The sequence below is a fragment of the Mercenaria mercenaria genome, chromosome 17 (genome assembly GCF_021730395.1).
Source record: "Mercenaria mercenaria strain notata chromosome 17, MADL_Memer_1, whole genome shotgun sequence".
Classification (NCBI taxonomy): domain Eukaryota; kingdom Metazoa; phylum Mollusca; class Bivalvia; order Venerida; family Veneridae; genus Mercenaria; species Mercenaria mercenaria.
Genome location: NC_069377.1, coordinates 70,896,621 through 70,917,393, shown reverse-complemented (window position 1 = coordinate 70,917,393; position 20,773 = coordinate 70,896,621). Strand labels below are relative to the sequence as shown.

Below are 20,773 nucleotides of genomic sequence, written 5' to 3'. Positions count from 1 at the left end.
GATCAGTAGAACTTTTAAACGTTTGAAATGAAGAAATAGATTCTTAAAGTTAAATGTTCATCACCTGAAAAGTTTATTGCCATTTCGTTGAGACAAGTTTATATAATCATTACGTAACTTTTAAAACTGAAAACTAACTCAGAAAGAGATGATAAAACTGCTGTGAAAACAGTGACCGAAGTCGATGTGCAAGTATTATTCATCATAAAATACAAATGTATATATTTTGTCCTTATATTCCATTACAATATTATAGGATAAAATGTAAGAGAAGAAATTCTACAGCGGATGCAATGAATACAGTAAACGTAACTGGTGCCACTTACTGAAAACCAAACGACCAAGAACGTATCAGAGGTAGCAAAGACATTTTGTTTGGATTTCAGATTGACAAATCATCTTGAGAGCTTATTTGCTTTGCGTTGCCAGCTCATTGTCTTCTTTACGGCCGCCAATATTGTACTTGGAAAGTCAACAGAAGATTGATTAGAAAAGTAATTTTGGAGTTGGGAGTTCGGTAAAAGCTGCTGCACTGTGAAATATTAATGTCCCAAGTGAAATAATTACTACAGATCAAAGACGTATAGTCAATTCGAACTGTAATTAATCTTTACACTTTTGATTTCTTTGTTTTTCTCGAAAATGATTAGCCGAAACTTTCGAAAGACAAAGTGTACGTGAGGTAGAGCTAATACCTTAAATGACTACTGAAAAATGAATCCTTTGTTATTCACAATCAAAAGGAAATACTAACACACCTGAGCATGAGCGGGTCTGTCCGTTCTGTGCTGGTGCAGTTGAAAATGAAAAGCATGTATTGCTTGACTGTCCTGTTTATAGGTTGGAAAGGCAACAGCTAATTGCCAAGGTGAATGAGTTATATCTAGAAGATTTTAGTAGTCTAAACGAGTCTGAAAAACTAAAATACTTGTTTAACCACCCAGACTTGACAAGGTTATTAGCCAAAACCTGTTTTGAAATATTAAAAATTAGAAATAATTTGTTATATTTAAAAAATATGTAGCATAGTCATGTCTGAGATCTTAACAAGTTTTAAACCTTTTGAGATCCATTAATAGAGCTCAATGTAATAATATTTTATAAAGTCAGTTGTTGCTTTTAATTACTGTACAGCTGTATATAACTGTTTTACGCTAAGAAAATCTTTTTATTAGATATTTGGAGAAATTTGTTACTCTGTTCATTTCTGATTTAATCGGAAATGATACTTAGTATTGTACAACATTTCTCACTGGAGTACTTTTTGTACACCTGTGACAGACAATATCAGTTTCTTAGTTAAATCAGTTTTAGCAAGTTTTTAGACTAAATGTGCGCATTCCTATTGGACTTTTGTCCTTGTTTCCTAAGAAAAATACAATGCAGTAAAGTTCCATTAGTATAAAATTATGATAATTATCATATTTGCACATTAGACACAAATGAGAACTTTTGACGTATTTGCAGCAAAAACGACCATAGGGTCATCATTCTGCAAAACTTGAATTTTCCTGGGTGTTGGTATTGCATCTTTTTTGAAAATAAAGCTTAAAGGTTTATTCTTATCCAATATCATCAGAAATATTTCTTTATAAGCATCGAAAATCCTCAAATCAAAAGAACATTAGTTTGTTTTACATATAAGATTGAAATGTTTTTTTCAAATGACAATCGGACCTGTGACTGCGCCACTCGTGAAGATATTGCATAAATATGGTGTTCATTTGCGAAATATAGTTCGATCTTACATTGAAACAATCAAATATCTTTTATATATTTATGTTTTCTTTCGTTTCTTATTTTCACATTTTATCTATGAAAGTTATTAAATAATACATTAAAGAATACGAACAATTACGAAGAACTCCTCACACGTGACCACCGGCAGTGCATTATTGTGGGGAGGACTGTTTATAATGTTGGCATAACTTTAAGTCCAACCCATTTGCTGCTCTTTTCATTTCAATATATGATTATCTATTATGTATGTTTTGTATATATGTAGAAATGAAAATTATACGCAATAAAATATGATTAAACTAAACATTATTGATACAGACGGGAACACAGACTGATACGTTTGACATTTGAAGTTGAGTGACACATTGAAAATATTAGATATTTATGGAATTGCTTTTAGATAGTTTTTAGATGAATATGAATCAGAAAAAAAAAACCCCACAAATTCTTGTTATTCTAGAGAACTCATATACAACAGTGATTTTTTAAAATTCTTGTTATTCTAGAGAACTCATATACAACAGTGATTTTTTAAAATTCTTGTTATTCTAGAGAACTCATATACAACAGTGATTTTTTAAAATTCTTGTTATTCTAGAGAACTCATATACAACAGTGATTTTTTAAAATTTACTTTTTTTTGCATCAAATGTAGGCTGAAAATTTTGTTGATTTGACATTTAAAGCAATTGTTGTATTTTGTTGCTAATGAAACTTGAATTATGACATTTTTTTTAAATATGAAATAGCACATTTATAGCAAGTCGGCATTATCAACTGTGCTAATCATGTTAAATACTTTTGATATTGACGGCAAAATATGAAATTAAAATAAATGATAAAAATACATGATTTTAGTATTTATAATTATTATTAAAAAAAAGTGCAAGTTTGCGATAGAGAGTTATTGTAAAAAAAAATGCTGTAATTTTGTTATTTTTAAACATGTAGGTCTAAAATTTTGAATTTATGTTAAGTACACATCTACAGTTCAGAATATGTGAAAAACTCAGTTTCCATAAAAATGTCATTTGGGACCATTTTGTCATGGCTTGTCACATTATTTATGCGGGTTTAACGTTTCGACAACATTAAATAGTATGTTTACTGTTCACACTAATAGATTGTGCTGACAGACACGCGATTAGTTTCTGTTGCCCTGGTAAATCTCGAATAATGATTGTTTTCAGACTTTTGAGATGGAGCTGCCAAAGTAGCATTAGTTTAATGTCTTGTTTCGCTTTATTATCGGTTATTGTGAAAAATTTAAGATGCACTGCTTTATAGCAGAATATCGTAGATTGTACAGATTTGTTCGTGTACAATAAAAGCCTTAATTTTAGCTGAGGAATTTATACCATATTGACAGGGAATATTGTAACTAAATAATAAAAATTTCGAGAGTCTAGTATTTGTGTAAGAAATCATTCATGAGTATCATGTCATTAAATGTACAGTAGACCTTACTGATATGAAGCAAAATTTAATTTTTTACCCCACTAATTTATGTTGTTTTAGCTGACAGTTCAATATTTACACTTTCTAGTGACCTTAGGGTACACCACCTTACTAAACCTTCCGATAAAATTACGTTTAAAAGCTTCATTTTATCATCTTTTAAAACCACTGACACGAGAAATTACAAAATATATGATCTAGAAAAAGCGACAACGTATCATGATCATGCCTATACATAACTACACAAAACTTTTGAGAGTGAAGATATGCCTTACCCTCAATTTGCGGCTACAAAATAAAGTTTACACATAAAACAGGTAAAAAGTAATTTGAGAGCGATTTAGTGCTCACCACTCTCCACTCGCTTTTCCACACTGACCTTTACTGTGATTCGTTTTTCTATGGGCCAATTTGTTGCACATTTGTGGCGTTCACCATTTCGCCGAGGGCAATTGGCTAGGCGTTTGTTTGGCTTCCCGGCACTGCCCGGGTCTATCCGGCGTACGCCCATTTTCGCCGGTCTTGCGAGATAGGCAAAGCGGCAAATCATATATTTTCGGGATATAAAATCGGGTAAACATTTGAAAATTTGGGTCAAGACCAGTAAAGGTAGAAACATGATGCAAGAAATATTTTGCTAACGTATTTCTGAACAGGCCACAATAAAAAATCATAACAAATTCTATTTTTTATTTCTTGCAGCTCACGTGGCCGGCCTACGCCGAAGCGTTCGTTTATTAATATACCGGTGAGATTTTTTTCTTGCGCTCACGAGATCGGCATGTCCCGAGTTGAGTGAAACCAACTGACCCTTTTTCTATGTTTAAGTGTGTAAATGTCGGCCATTTACTTAAACTTGCAAGGTTTATTTTAATGCATTTTTGACGTCGTGGAAGTGAAATAAAGCTGGTAAATTTTTCTGTTATTTCACTAGTGTAATTAGACCCTGACGTTAATATGGGACATTGGTCGAACTGACCTTGACTAGGCCTATAAAAATTAAAGAAATAAGAATGTTTCGTGTGTAAGCAATATGAAGGATATTAAATTTGTGTTTTTCTTTACTTGTCAGATCTGAAAACTGCTCGCCCGACATGACCTATAAGAAATGCATTGGTCTAGTTATAACTTCTGTTTACTTCATTTCCGGTGGACTGTTTATTAATTTTGTAGATTTTCACTTCTATTTTGTCCTCTTCCATTTTGTCTCATTAACACCGCAGATATTTATTAAAGTATAATGAGGTCTTAATAAAATACAGTAAATATAACTGACTGCTACACTGAGATCTGTGACAATTTCAGGGAGAAACGCAGCTAGACAGAGACAAGTTTTCAGCCAATCGTTGAAACCTTTGAAGTGAGCAAATATATTGCTTTAGGTGGATATTACTGAGAATTCTAACACGACCCTATTTGTTTCCCTATATATCATAGTGGCGCGCTGGAAAATATAACCAAGAAAACAGGCAAATATTTGGTGGATGTCGTCAGGGGTGTAGATAACAATATTTGACGTCGTATTAGGCTCGAAATAATATATCCAAAATAAAATCATTGTTCAGATGCGAAAGAGTTATATCTTAAATATCTTAGCTTTTACCGGGTATTGCTATTCCGTGATGAAATCTTAAATATTTGAATGTTTATACATATTTAAGTTTAAAGAAAACAAATCAGAACGAAATGATAAAACGACAAAGTTTGTGAAACCAATCATAACATGTAGTCTTATGAACTTAGCAGTATACTTGGCCGAAACATTTCGAGATACAACGTGTGCAGATGATACACAGCGGGTACTAAATTAGTCAAAAGATCGTCAAAATGTGTGTAACAAATGGCCCCTAGTATTATAAAGTATGTATTTTATTAGCTGGACATTTCATTTTGTTTTACAACATATGATTAGCCCTTACTCTGACGAGCAAATCATGAACTTTTCTATTTAATGTAAAGTATTTCCATGATTTTTGACCCCATAGGAATGACAGAAAAATATCGCACAGTTTGTAATAGTATTTTAAGGTATTAGACCCGTAATAGAGTACCTCCTTTTGAAGAGTACTTAATTCCTACCATAAACCTACTTTGGCTGAAATTTTCAGGGGAAGGGGCGTAGGCTCAAGCCCCACTGGGACTTTTTTCTTATTTTCCTTTTTTCTAGTAAGCTTTTACATTTTTTTCAAGACTTAATATTGATTTATTGTACAAAAGTGGAAATTTTTCATATGACAAGCCATTTCTTGCTGTTCAAAGTGAATTTACCTCTGAAACAGAAGGCGGCAGATTTAGACATTTTTAAAAAAAAATACAGAGTTACATGCGGTAAAAGTTTTCTATTTTGCCTTTACTCTTTAGATTACATATTGTGGAAGAAATCTAGGTAGGTTTTACTTCTGCCTCAAGGTTATTTTTGAATGAAGTGAGCAAAATTTAAAACAGTCTCACAGGACTCAACCTTAATTTTTCAATGTTGGAGTTAGAATTGTGTCTCATTAAATACGTTTACTTGAGGCACCCTAGAAAAAAATGATATTGACAGTTTTATTTTGTATTTTATTATTGTTTACCAATAGTTTGATGTTTCTTTTATCAAAATTAATGGTGTAATGAATACATTGCAAGCGTTGGACAGTGGCCATCACATTGAAATTTGTTTCTACTTGAGCTTGAGGAAATACCATAAATTATGCAAAATTTATAAAAAAAAAAAAAGGCAAAGTAAAAGTTGTTTAAAAATTGCAACACAGTGCGAAACACGGTCAACTTTAAGAATACCAGATAAGCAAAAGCCATTTTTAAACATAACTATTAGGGATCCAATAACTTAATTAATATTCTATTCCCTCAAATGCAATTATATGCATATGAAAAGGGTACATGGATTTATGTCATGACATAAATATAGCTTATATAGCTCCGCAAACCATAATACCTATTGTATGCTGAAACAATGCATTGAAATCTCTAAAATACAATGTCAGAAAATCTCTAAAATACAGTGTTTCCAGATTCTTCTTTATACGTCTACGGTCAGTCATCCTATAGTGAAATTGTAACTCAAAATCTGAATTACGTAAAAGCTAAAAGTGTGTCCGTTGGACACGAATGCCCACGCCGTGTGATGTAGGACACAATAGCGTATATCCTTTGAGTAGTGACACTTTGACAATAAAATATTTAAACTGAAGTTTTGTTAAGCTGAAAGGGACATGTGGCCTTCTTGAACTGAATTATGACTGGACTGCGGAAGAAAAACGTCTTACATATTTGACTTTTAAATTAGGGATGCAGACTGTTTATTTGATTATTCTTTTATGCACATACTTGTTAGAGACTGGATCTAAATGTGACCTTACATACAATTTCGGGATCCATGTCTTGCACGTGACACGTTCCTGTTAATGTATTATGTTCCGGTATCCTATGCATACAAGAGTTATAGACGCAAGGAAAAGTTAGAGCAAAATACTTTTTGACCGGTTAGTGTGACCTACATTTTTGAGCCACAGGCACGACATATTGCCTTTATATGGTGATCATTCGTGCCGAAATATTTCAATCATGAAAAAATTACACGACGGATATAACTTTCCAAATACACGGTCAAAAACACAGCTGCATGGACACACGCTCGCCCGGGCAGATGGACAGTTGTTTTACCAAATTCCTTCTCCAAATTGTAATTGCGGAGGCATAATGATAACAATAACAAAATTATCATTGAAAAATCACCAGACGTTCTAGCTATTTCCATGCATATTGATTATTCTAATAGCTGTAATATTTTCTCACATTTTCCAGGAATAATTACAAAGCTCATTACTATCTAGCTAATTTGAGCTATAATGTACTTTTGGGGACGACTTGTCCATTTCCGCCAGTAGCGACAGACAGTTAGATCTATTTTACACATGTTTCATTGACGATATAATATATTTCCCATGAAGTGGCGACTGCTTAAGCTAAAGAAACATTTTGTGATTAATGTCTATCACATAGAAATCACCAGAGGTCGATCCACGCCACTAAAGAATAAATAGTTTTTCAGACCTTAGTCGACGTCGGTGGCATGGCTATTTTGCACAGTAACGATAAAAGATATTTCCCTGTAATTGTTTCGCATGTACAGCTTGCACTGCTCTTTAATCTTAATTATTAATATTTTTTCCAGAGGTGTCGCTGATATGTTTTGCTACAGCACAATGTCCGAATGTCTACATACATACGTCTCTACGTTTTGTGTAACATCTACTGCCTCTAAGACCAGTGCATGCATTACACATGCTGCAACCTGTGTGCGCATAAGATTCAATCCGGAACATCTCGCATACATCTTTGCTTAATATTGTGTCCTTTAATTAATTTTTAGCCGTCATTTGTCTCATCTGAAAACGAAATTACCACAGAACAAGAGAGAGACAAAAAGCTGTATCGAATAGCCTTTTTTTCGCAAGAACCTGGATGAGAGTGCATTTAATGATCTTGCTCCTCCTTTGAACACTATTAAGGATAACATGTATGATACGTGCTGTGGTAAAGGATAACTATGTATATACATGATACCTACTGTGGTAAGGATAACTATGTTTATACTTGATACGTGCTGTGGTAAGGGTAACTATGTATATACATGGTACCTGCTGTGGTAAGGGTAACTATGTATATACTTGATACGTGCTGTGGTAAGGATAACTATGTATATACTTAATACGCGCTGTGGTAAGGGTTACTATGTACATACATGATACATGTTATAGTAAAGGTTACTAGGTATATACATGGCACGTGTTATGGTAAGGATCACTATGCATATGCATGATGCGTGCTGTGGTAAGGGTTACTATCTATATGCATGATACGTGCTGTGGTAAGGGTTACTATGTATATACATGATACGTGCTATGGTAAGGGTCACTATGTATATACATGATACGTGTTGCGGTAAGAGCTACTATGTTTATACATGATACGTGCTGTGGTAAGGGTTACTATGCATACACATGATACGTGTTGTGGTAAGGATCACTATGCATATACATGATGCGTGCTGTGGTAAGGACTACTATATATATATACATATAGCGGGACAAAAGATGAATCATATATATATACATGATGTGTGTTGTGGTAAGCGCCACTATGTATATACATGATGCGTGCTGTGGTAAGGATTACTATGTATATACATGATGCGTGCTGTGGTAAGGATTACTATGTATATACATGATGCGTGCTGTGGTAAGGATTACTATATATATATTCATGATGCGTACTGTGGTAAGGATTACTATGTATATACATGATACGTGCTGTGGTAAGAATCACTATGTATATACATGATCGTGCTGTGGTAAGGTCACTATATAGTATATCATGTATGCTCTGTGGTAAGGATTACTATTTTACTATACATGATACTGCTGTGGTAAGAATTACTATGTATATACATGATGCGTGCTGTGTAGGATAAACAATATATATTCATGATGCGTACTGTGGTAAGGGATTACTATGTATATAACTGATACGTGCTGTGGTAAGAATCACTATGTATATACTCAATACGTGCTGTGGTAAGGGTCACTACGTATATGTATGTACTTGTTTACTGCTCTATCACAAAAGTAAAGGGAAATTAATTTCACTCTTACGTATACATAATAACAATGACTCGAAATTAAAATTATTCTGTTACGGTGCATCAATTCTTTATGGTAAATGCCTCACGTTGCAAATGAACAAACCTCTATAAAATATGGGGAGACAGGTAGAACACCTCTTTATATAAACTGGAAAATCAGAAAATTAAAATACTGGTTTAAACTTGTTAATAATAACACCAATCGTATTTTACAAAATGTATATAGTAATATGTTCGTGCTGTGAGAATGTGGATAATAACTGGCTTTATAAAGTCAAAACTATGTTAAACCTTTTAGGATTTGGTGAAATATGGTTATGTTCATACTCGGTAGATGTTATATAATACATACATGTGTTCAAAAGCAGACTCATAGACACTTACATTTCTGAATGGCGGATTAGTGTTAACAATAGTCCTAGCTTGATGTTATTTAAAGAGCTGAAGGAAACTTATGAAATGTCTCAATATTTGTTAACAACTGAAAATAAGAAACATCGGCACATTTTAACAAAGCTAAGAACGGCATCTCATTGGCTTAATATTGAATATGGTCGCCTTAGAGGCATAGAAAGACAAAATAGAGTATGTTAACTTTGTAATAACAGAGTAGATGAAGACGAGTATCACTTTGTGTTGGAATGTGAAGCATTTAAAGAGTTACGCATTATTCATGTACCAAGATATTATCGAGTTAGACCAAGTATGGCTAAATTGGTATACATGTTGAAAACTAATAGTAAACCATTGCTGCATAAAATTTCTGTATATTTGATCAAAGGTTTCAAGCAAATACAAAATATATTGAATGTGACATGACTGTGTAAAATTTGTTCGGTTCTGTTCTATAAAATATGATAGATGACAAAGACAAAAAAATGATGCATAGCAAACAATTTTGCCTTTCCCAGTAAGTAAGTAATTTCTACATTACTTTTCGTGCAAATTTTGATTACTGCACAGAATAATTAATCACAGAGCATGTATTGCAAATATATTGTCCAAATCTTTCTTAAACATGGCCCATTGCCCATTTGTGATCCGCGTATCTATAGATAATTTCTACGGAATTCCGTTAGGGCCATCGCCTTTGAATGTGTTGATCTGAAACGCGATACTCGATAGTACGATGATGAAAACGCGAAATCACGAAACTACGATAACGAAAACGCGACAACACGATGATGATAACGCAATACTACGATAACGAAAACGCGATAATACGATATGGACATGTTAGATATTTACATAGAAAATATATTGTTCCGGGTATCTAATGTATTATTTTGTCTGATATTTAAAAATTTTAAAAATCCAGATGTCACACCTTGTTAGTTTTCGTTTTCGAGCAAGTTGTGAGTCGATCTGGAACTTTGGAATATTAAGAAATGACAGAAACATTTATGAAAACATTTTAATAGAAAATGTTAGTTTTGTACGTGTGATATACAGAGCGTTATAATTCAGATTGTGTGTGAATTGGTATTTTGCATGTATATTCATAATGTCTTATTGGATAGAATGTTGTTGGTAGATAAGCTTGTTAAATAATAATATTATTATGAGAAATTTACATATGTCATTAGGATATATACGTCTTTTACATGTCGCCATATTTATATGTATTTGTTGTATTGCCTCATGGGTCTCAGACCTTCTGGATGGAAATAAATAAAACTAAAAAAACTAAACTACGATAGTACGATGATGATAATGCGATATACTATCGCGTTTTCACCATCGTACTGTCGTGTTTTCACCATCGTACTATCGCATTATCGCGTTTTCGTTATCGTAGTATCGTGATTTCGCAATTTCATTATCGTACTGTCGCGTTATCACCATCGTACTGTCGCGTTATCACCATCGTACTGTCGCGTTATCATCATCGCACCATCGCCTTCCGGTGCGCATGTGCATGCTAAAGATTAGAAGATTTGAAGTTATAGCTCAGCTCTCGCGATAGGGCGATATGCAGATTCGAACCCGGGTCCTCGTGTGTAAAAATCATGATTTTATTGATGATCCTACTATAGCCACAGCTGCTAGTTAACCAAAAGCAACATAGTTAACCATTTATTTTGTACCGGCAACTTAAGAGCCATTTACAGAGAATGAATTTAAGGAGGCGAAGCGTGTGCCAGGGATGTTGATTGTTGAACAGGTTCAAAATGCTATGCAGATATAATTCGACTGCATTTCTCATTCCTGTAAATTCGTAATTAAAATTTCTAAGTAAAGGGGCGTTAATTCTGTCACTTTTGGTTGGAAATCGCTTTATTTTTTATTTTGACAAGTGTAAATCGAAAATGAAATGCTATCTATCTTTTCAGAAAATTGCCAGACTTTGATGCCTTAAAATGAAAGTATATGCCATGAAAACTGCAAAAAAATATTTTCGAATGGTGTCTTCGATGCTCCGATTTCAGTGGGGTTATGCGTCTTATGGAACTCAACATCGATGAGTTGAGATTTACATGGCGCACTTTTGCTTCAATTTTCAGTGTAGAAATAAAAGCCATCATACTTGTGAAAATATTCATCATCATATTTGTGAAAATATTCATGTCAGACAAAAAAAAACCCCTCTGATCATGATACAAATGAGATTCTCTTTTGTTGTTGTTAATTTTATACTATATAGAAAACTTAAAGCGATTGACCTGCAGAGTTTTTGCCAAATTACATATTTGGTTTTACCTGAAAAACGTTTAACAACCCATGAAAAAGCGATAGATATCATTTTGAATTCTAACAGTATTTAAATAACAAGACAAATAGAAACCAGAACACTGAAGGGGAAATTCTTCTATGCGCATGGGTACCGGAAGGCGATAGTACGATGATGATAATGCGATAGTACGATGGTGATAACGCGACAGTACGATGGTGATAACGCGACAGTACGATGATGATAACGCGATAGTACGATAATGAAATTGCGAAATCACGATACTACGATAACGAAAACGCGATAATGCGATAGTACGATGGTGAAAACGCGACAGTACGATGGTGAAAACGCGAAAGTATATCGCATTATCATCATCGTACTATCGTATTATCGCGTTTTCGTTATCGTAGTATCGCGTTATCACCATCGTGTTGTCGCGTTTTCGTTATCGCAGTTTCGTGATTTCGCATTTTCATCATCGTACTATCGAGTATCGTGTTTCAGATCAACACATTTAAAAGCGATGGCCCTAACGGAATTCCGTAAATTTCTCATGTTTCCAAATTCAATAACGTTGTGTTTTCAGGTTTCCAGTAGTGATTGCTCTTCCTGTTTTCAGAATAAAGTAGTCACTTCTACGGAGACAAATAAGCAACATTAAAGCAAGTTCCACTATAAAGATGGTAAAGCAAAAAGTGAATTAATGCGGATGTAATATATCAAAAGTTGAAACAGCCTTTATTTGAAATGTCCCACTCTGTTACAGAAGTCACATGTTCGTCGAAACATGTTTTAAACCAATTCTTATCATTGTCATTAATGTTTGTGTTGTATAGAGTCTTTTTTATTTGTTTAAGTGAGGTTTTTGGTCATACTCATAAACTGTTATCAAGGCATCAGTACGACAATTCTGAAACTTTCACTTTAAAATTCATTTTATTAGCCGAACATTTGCAACAGATTGTGTATTTTTTTCTTTTGTTTTTTTCTTGGAAAAAAAATGAAATGTGCACATTTTAAGCTTTAAATCCCCAATACGAAGCCTGCACTGGATCGTATTTAATTGGCAAGGTCTAGCTCAGCAATTGAACACTCCCGTACTGTATATCAGATACGTTTCTCTACTCAATAATGCATGATTTGATTGATTTTGTGCCGTCATTTGTCTCCTGTAACAACAGGAAATACACCGGTATCGATGTTATAATGTTTCACCGCTCTGCCTATATAAAGCCTGAAACAAAAGGACAAAATCCAACGTTTTTGCAAACCAGTTCCTTTAAAATATTTAGATCTGCGTAAAATTGGCTAAACATAATGTACAGTTTTACTCTGATATGGACAGGTCTGCAATATACGTGTTTTACGAGACAAAATATAATTGGGAACATCACCAGACTTATGAATTTAAATTTTATTATGCGAGCCGATACTTTAAGCCTTATATATATAAAATTACGACTATTTGTTGTACCTTCTGGTCTTTTTAAAACTGAAGTTACCGCCTAACAAATCCTAACCAACTAAGTAAGCGCCTGTCTTTTACAAAAGTTTTGTTTACAAATGAATGCGTTGCTAAAGAATACTGTCAATACTCAGTCTTATTTGGTAATTTGAAAAAAATACTAAATTCCCAAAAATTATGAAATCTAAAATTGAAATTGTAAAACAAAAATCAATTCATAATTACAATCGTGGAAATACAATAGAATACAGTTACTCTATGATGGGCAGTTAATGTAATACCGAATCAAAGAAGAATGCTATTGTTGTGTCATTTACAACTATTTTGGTATATCAAATAGTTTACTTGCCCAGTTCGAATTTGAGGTTAGTTTAAACAGTATTAATTTTAATCAAGTAAACATAACATAAACAGCATTATCCAATTACAGTTAGGATTCAGTATTAAACAATGGGCAATACAACTCGTTTCAAGGCCATTCGTATGTTAATCAGCTAGTCGGCAATATTTCTAGATTTGTATTTTATTGACTATACGGATTGCATAGCAGTAATACTCATTTACACTGTAAATGTTGGTACATCAAAAACATTGTAGGGGATGTGCAATGCATAAATGCATAGTCTGTCTAATTAAAGAAAACAAAACCGAAACAATTGTACAAGACGAACAACTCTCTATATACGGCTAGAATGTTTTTGATCTTGGAAACGTATTTATTATTTACAACTTGTCAACTACATAAACTAGGTAAAACAAAGAAGTCCGACCAAAATATTTTAATGTCACTGGCATAATATAAAGCAAATAATTATATACCCCTCGATTGTCCTTTATTTCGCATGATGCCTATATAATAAAACTGATTCACACTTTAACATTTATCCGAAGAATTATCCCAATTCTCTTGAAATTTGAGGACCTATATTGAGCTCATCGATACAAAAGTTTTAGACGTATTTTAAGGGAAAAAATCAACTAATTTATCAGTTCCCTTTTGGGAGTAAGGAAAACATTTTTCTATTTCGAGTGGGTATTGTGATGATTTTAAAAATTGGACTGACTTTGATGAAACTGTTCTTTTGGGAGATGTTATGATGTTGGTCGATGGTCTTTGTTACATTTGACCAAACTTGAGACCAATACAGGTTTGTAGCTGGTCCAAACCCCAAGTATCTGTGAATTAGAACTGGAATTTATAACTATACCCAAGAGAACAATGAATCTGCAAATCTTGTATGAAAACAATTGAAAATGGATACCATTTCCTACTAGTATGCCAAGTGGATCGAGATCTTAGAAATGATATTTCATGACATACTTTTACCATTGGCAAAATATACATAAATTCAAAATACTGCAAGATTTTTTCACTGGTTGTAGGTGCAGATGGGAATATCCGACCTCGAGGGTAACTGTTTAGGCGGTAACGAGGCTCTGCCAAGCTACCGCGTAAACATTTATCCGAGAGCCGGATATTCCCATCTGCACGTACAGCCAATGATAGAACCTTTTTCTTGCATACCATATTAAAAAGATCAATCAAACGACTTTCTTTTTAGAACTATTTCTTATAGCAGTGTATTTTAACCAAGCACGGGAAATCAACGTCCGTAAACATGAAAGACGTAATGAGGGTTCAAGACAAATAACAATGTTTAGTTCCGGTTTTGTTTTTTCAGTTGCAGCGAAACGATATGAATTTTTGATAAAATAATGTTTTTTGAATCGAGAAATATACAGGAACAAAGAGGAACTATCAAGGTTATGTATTTTATTCCGTTCTATGAAATAAAATATAAATTACTACATGAATCTTCTACACATGTAGTTCGTAATATGTCATTTACAGTACGACAGTCATCTTACAACCCGGGGTGTAAGATGGATTTTTCCAGCACCGGTAAAAATACCTGAAATCCCCATCTGGTATGCAAGAATGATGTCGTCAAAGTCCAAACATGTGTTTTTAAACCTAACATTTCATATCTACTGGCGTAGAATTATTTGTGGTTTCTGTATTCTATGTTTCCTTATATTAAACTGTACTCTGAAAATTCTTATTCTATTCTTTTGAATATGTCTTTTTTGTAACTTTCCTTAAAGCTAATCAACCACAGTTTTGGGTGAATTTTTTCAACATGTTCATTTCCACCAAGTTTGGCATAAAATGCATATATGACACAGAAAAAATGCTAAAGTATGTGAAAATAAAAGTTAGATATTGGTAAAATGCAAGAAGAACTTCTGTACAATATTTTGGTTATTTATAAGAATATCTTGCAAAAATCTTATGTCAATAATTTTGTACCACTAGTCATTTTCAGAGTACACACCTTTTTTTAAAGATTTTTGAGAGAAATAATTTTTCGCCTAGACTGTGCGGGTTAGTCCTTTTAGATACTCATATTAAATCCATGTCGTCATTCATTGAACTTGTATACTATGTCAGTTATAAGCAAATGTATTATGCGATATATGCGCTACATGTATATCAGTATATTTTAAAGCACACACAAATAGCTAGTTTTATATATGTTTGCTTCATATAACTTGAAGTAGAATTGCTCTGTCATAAATTACAGCATTGATTAATTTAAAGGAAATATCGGCCTTAAACGAGAAAATAATAAAATAAAAAAGCGGAAAACATGAATTAGAAAGTAAACAAACTTAAAATAAAAAAAAAAAAACACGCGTACAAAATAAATATGATGCCAAAATATGGAAACATATTTTAAAAGATTCTTGTCAATCGATGTCATCACGAGTCCACTACAATCATTAAGACAATTCGGGCTTGTGGTGTTTGAACTGTTAAAAATTCAGTAAGTCAGCGTCTTCGCGACGGAAAAAGGTTATAGGAAAACATCCTACGAGATTCGGAGTTCATTGTTTACATGTTGAACATATCAGAGAGTTAAAAACGATTAAAACGTTTGAAAACTTAATATCTTAATTTTGTACTAGAAAAAAAAAGATTGAATCATTAAAATATCATATAAATTGCACTGTCGTGATGCTAATTGTTTAGTTATATTCAAATGACACCAGAGAATAATGTTGGTTTAATTCAATGTATCAACAGCTGAACTGTGAATTTTCAGGAACATTAAGTCTAAGGAAATAAACATTTCAAAGTTAATTTGATACTCTGAAATCAAACATTAATAAAGAAATAGACGGTTAACGTAATATCATTCAGTTTCATTTCAGATATACTATTACAGCGTTATATGCTTTTACCGTTTCACATTTTAAAGCCATCTCAGAATACACAACAAAATGCTATTCCTGCCTACCTGGCGGGGAAAGTATAATTCGTCGTATTATTTGCCAGGGATAGATATTCCTGTCTTGCCTATCACGCTGGGAAAAACAGGGTTATCCTGGCAGGAGACCGCATTGAGCTTCACGTGGCACAGAGCGAATATCAAAGTCACAGGACAGTGTAAATAAAAAGAATCCCCGCCAGGTGGAACGCTAACTTACGCAATGGCAACAGAAGGCATGTTATGTAAAACGCAAAAATACTCTTTTATATCTATAAATATAAAAAGCAATCCTTATGAACCACCTTCAGGACAGCTTAGATAAAAAACCTCGCTAACGTTCATGTTGTCCCTCAGGTACTACCTTACACAAGCAGACATGTAAGATCTTATATTCTTGCGTGCATCCAAGACTCCATATTTATCTTATCTTTGATGTGTTTCCTCAAAGGTTTTATTTTTGTCTCTTTTCTGTCTTTGTTAAAATGATTTAAGTAAAGTCAAGGTACTTCGTTAATAGAGAAATTTCAGACATCGACTAATTCAAATTTGTACAAATACAGAATTGTGCCCTTTTAAGAATATCATGATACAATGTAACTCTCTCTCTCTCTCTCTCTCTCTCTCTCTCTCTCTCTCTCATTTGTTACATTTCGCATGGCAGTTACTGGAGCGGATATAACTTTTAGTTTAAGACTGATGAAAAAAATCATCAGCCGATGTTTACAAAGCTCTACCTGCATTTTGTTTGAAAACAAAAGTTTTATAAAATGGAAAATAGAGCATCTTTCAATTTACCAGTTTCTTTTCTTCTAAAGTATTTTTCTACGAAATGTTTCACAGCAAGGTTTACTCATTCGTAATTGCGTTATATCAAAATAGCATCGGTTTCTGCAAGAAAAGCATTATTTAATATGTGTAAAGATTGTTGATTTGTCCGTAGGGAATTCTTCCAGACGAACTATTGGCATTATATGGCAATAAATTGGCATCTCTCCTTTAATACTGATCACAAATTTCCCTGTTGTCAAATTGTTTATAGAATTTTCTCGATTTCAAGAACTAGAGAAAAATATTAGCATTTATACGGGGTTATATCACATTATATTCTTCTCGACGTTTTGAAACATGCAATTCTGAATATGTGCGACAAAAATGATGAGATGGTGTGCAAATGAAAAATGAATATGTAAAGTTAGATAGATGTACCATATACTTCAAGATATTAGGGACATTAAGAAATTTTAAATGTTAATTAAACATTTCCCGCTGGCAGTTCCGACGTCGCAAGTTATAATGACTTTCATATTTCAAACGTGAATTTTGTGTAACAAGACACTTTCAATCATTAATTCATTATTTATTGGAGTTTCGCATTTAAACGTTGAGATATCTAAACATGTTCAAACATTTCATTTTCTCTTGTTTTGAGACATTGCCTCAGGTTTTCAGATCACGTGCGTTTGTCTAAAAAAGAATAAACTACTCACCAGATGATTCTTCAGATGCATTAATGAATTTCCCAGTTGCATCTTCTATCATAAAATCTCCAGACCCCGAGCCAGAAGTCATATCTTCGTCATCTGTAGCGTTAAGAGTTGAGGAAATACTTCCGCCGCTAAATTTTATTTCCGATGATATCGCAATCGGTGTAACATGGTCACCTTCGTTGATTTGAACATTGAACTTATTTCCAACTTCTCCAGCATCCTCACCATCAATTCGAACCTCGCGCATATCTTCTCCATTTTTGTCGATGGATTGTTGGTAATGTTCTAAGGCAATGTCAAACGTAGTATCGTCTAAGTCAATGACATCTTTGTCATCACTCTCAATTTGTATCATAGGAGCGGGAACAACAGAATCTGCAATGCAAATTTTGAAATTGTGTTAGATATCAGTCATACTATTTTACTGTAAGGAATTTCAAATACTTGCTTACAAAAGAAGCATTCAGATTTTTTAGTTGATTTATTGTATAAAAACAAATACTTATGAAAACTAAATAAATTCATAAAATATCATCTTCTATCAAGGAATAAGAGACGTATCTTTTGAAAATGTGTCATTTGAAATTGCGCACCATACACTATTCATGAAATCACACTGATGATCCTGTTCCACGAAATAACGAGTAGACACGATGCCCTAGTTGAGTAATCTTATTTTAACAATTTAACTGTGGGTCTTTATTAGCCTTGATAACTGGTGAATCTATTTTATGTACATTGTACAGTTAATATTTACATAATGTGGAAAGAAAATGTTGTTTAAACATAACTACATATGACAAGAACACTGCATTCTGCCGAATCAATCTAATATAACGTTATATATTTAATACAATCAAACCGAGTCTGTATTATTATTCTTGGTTGCATTCTTTGCTTCCAAAAGACCTCCTACATTTCACTGTCACTGCGAAATTCAAACTTTGCAAAGAGAATCCGACTGGGCTTGTATATCATATTTTGGTGAATATATCTATATTTTATGTTTTTCATATTTAACTTAAGTTTCATCTTAAGTTAAAATTAACAATGATTGACAGAAATGATCCATCTAGAACACATGCTATACTTCTGAATGTCTTCTCAGTCCATGTTTTTTATCTGTTACCAGTCTGTCTTATTTCGAGATATATTCGGTCTTTAGGAGGGCAGCTTGCAATGAACGCGTGTGTTACTAACATAAGCATACGACATAATCATTTACGCATTTTTTAAAATGTATTCTTAACTAAACTTAAGTATCTATTTGAAAAATTTACAAGCTTCTAAAGGTAGTCGACATACATGCAGGAATTCCGTGCTGGTGGTTCAACGGGTGTCTGCCCGTACTTGAAATAATATTCTGCTAGGCTCCTGGTGTTTCTCTTCATCTATAAGGCTTGAAAGTCGCAATATGCACTAATTCTATTCGGCGTGCTTTAAAACTAACCAAAAATAAATAAAAACTTACCAACATTTCCGCCTGACGACTTGTGATGTCTATGGTACACACTCGCTACCTCACAAATACGGTATATGATTCCTATAATTATAAGGGACCTCTTCATGATTACTTCCCTTCTTTGATATTTAATATATTGTCTCACAAGCAATAACTAAAACAATTCTTTAAAAGTTCAAATTTTCATACAGTCATAAATGATACCAGTCCTGTCATGCCCAAATGCAGCATGCAGCTAAGAAATGCCAGGTGAACATTTGAAACAGGCAAGCCAGGTATTTATAACTACAATAAGCGCGGAGAAATAATGAGCAGAATTTGTCATACGTCCTCTGTACAATCAATATTTTATTAATCACTGCTTTGCACAATAAAAGTCACTGAAGCCTTAACAGGTGTATTTCCTTGCCCGATAGAACCTATCTGTCCCGCTGCAGAAAAATGTGACAGCTTCCTAGTCGTGTACAGCAAGCACCTTGCACAATCCAGCCGGGTAGATACGATTCACCTATCTTCCGCTGCAGCGGCTATTGTCAGTGTAACCACTCAACCGCGTTTAAAAGCAGATTTCCAGCAATCAACTCAACATTGCTTTTGCAAGGCAAGCACTATTGATCTTTCCCCAGCATGCAATGATGTTAAGTTTCCCCTTACAGAGCATCTCTCTCTATGACTGTATATGCGTTCCGATACATCATTCCCTTCGGAGCATTCCGATGCTTCTTAAATTGCCAATACTTGAACACTAATCGAACTCTTTGCAAATGTTTATTCTTTGGTTTAAACAGAATCTATATTTATATATTGGCAGGAAAGACAGGCTCAGCTACAAAAGCAGAATAAAATGACTAGGTAATACTAGACTATTTATCTTCTCGTAACAAACGAGATATGATGGAGAGTACATCAGGAACGAAAAATAAAAGTATATAACACGGTGTAATAATTACAACCTTGTTTGATCTAACGTTCTACTTTCATCCATTAAGAAAATATTTATTGACAAATCTGGGCGAGGGTAACAATTATACTAGCCTTTGAAAAATATTTCCCCTGAATATCTGACATTGCATATATTAAATATATGTTCGTCGACATAGTTGCTACATAAATAGCGGTTACAGAGATATAAAGGTTTCATAGCTTGATTTATGTAGCTGAAAAAATTGTTGAACAAATGCAAATTGTTTAGGTTTTTGTTCTATCTTTTTGTCATATTTTCCATTTACCCTCAAAGAAAATGGAAAAAAAGAAAAATACTGAATTATTTTCTGCGTTCCAGTGCAATATAGCTTTGTTACAACAACCTTCCTATCAATGTTGCTTTGTTACAATACCACACTTTCATCCCCACCCGTCGACTCGACGTCTTCACTGCTTTGATAATATGCACAAACACTCATCAAAGCAGAACTGAAGCTACAGTGAAACACCGCTCCCTCGAGCATCGATGACTCGAGCACCCGGGCTCGCTCGAGCAATTCATGTAGTCCCGGCCGATTTCCTTCTATTTTCTATGTGAAATTACCATGACTGGGTCGAGCATCGATAACTCGATCGCTCGA

At 33.6% G+C, this 20,773-nt stretch overlaps 1 protein-coding gene across 1 annotated transcript in view; it reads right to left on the bottom strand.

The window, feature by feature from the left end:
- The window catches only part of LOC123536571 (uncharacterized), a 33,557-nt gene extending 13,591 nt beyond the window's left edge, over positions 1 to 19,966 (bottom strand). The window contains exons 1-2 of the mRNA XM_045319873.2: positions 19,218 to 19,966; positions 17,747 to 18,121 (exon numbers count right to left, since the gene is read on the bottom strand). Coding sequence (XP_045175808.2) covers positions 17,747 to 18,121; positions 19,218 to 19,314 — 472 coding nt within the window. The 5' untranslated portion in view covers positions 19,315 to 19,966. The remainder of the gene's footprint in view (positions 1 to 17,746; positions 18,122 to 19,217) is intronic.
- Between the last annotated feature and the right edge of the window lie 807 nt (positions 19,967 to 20,773).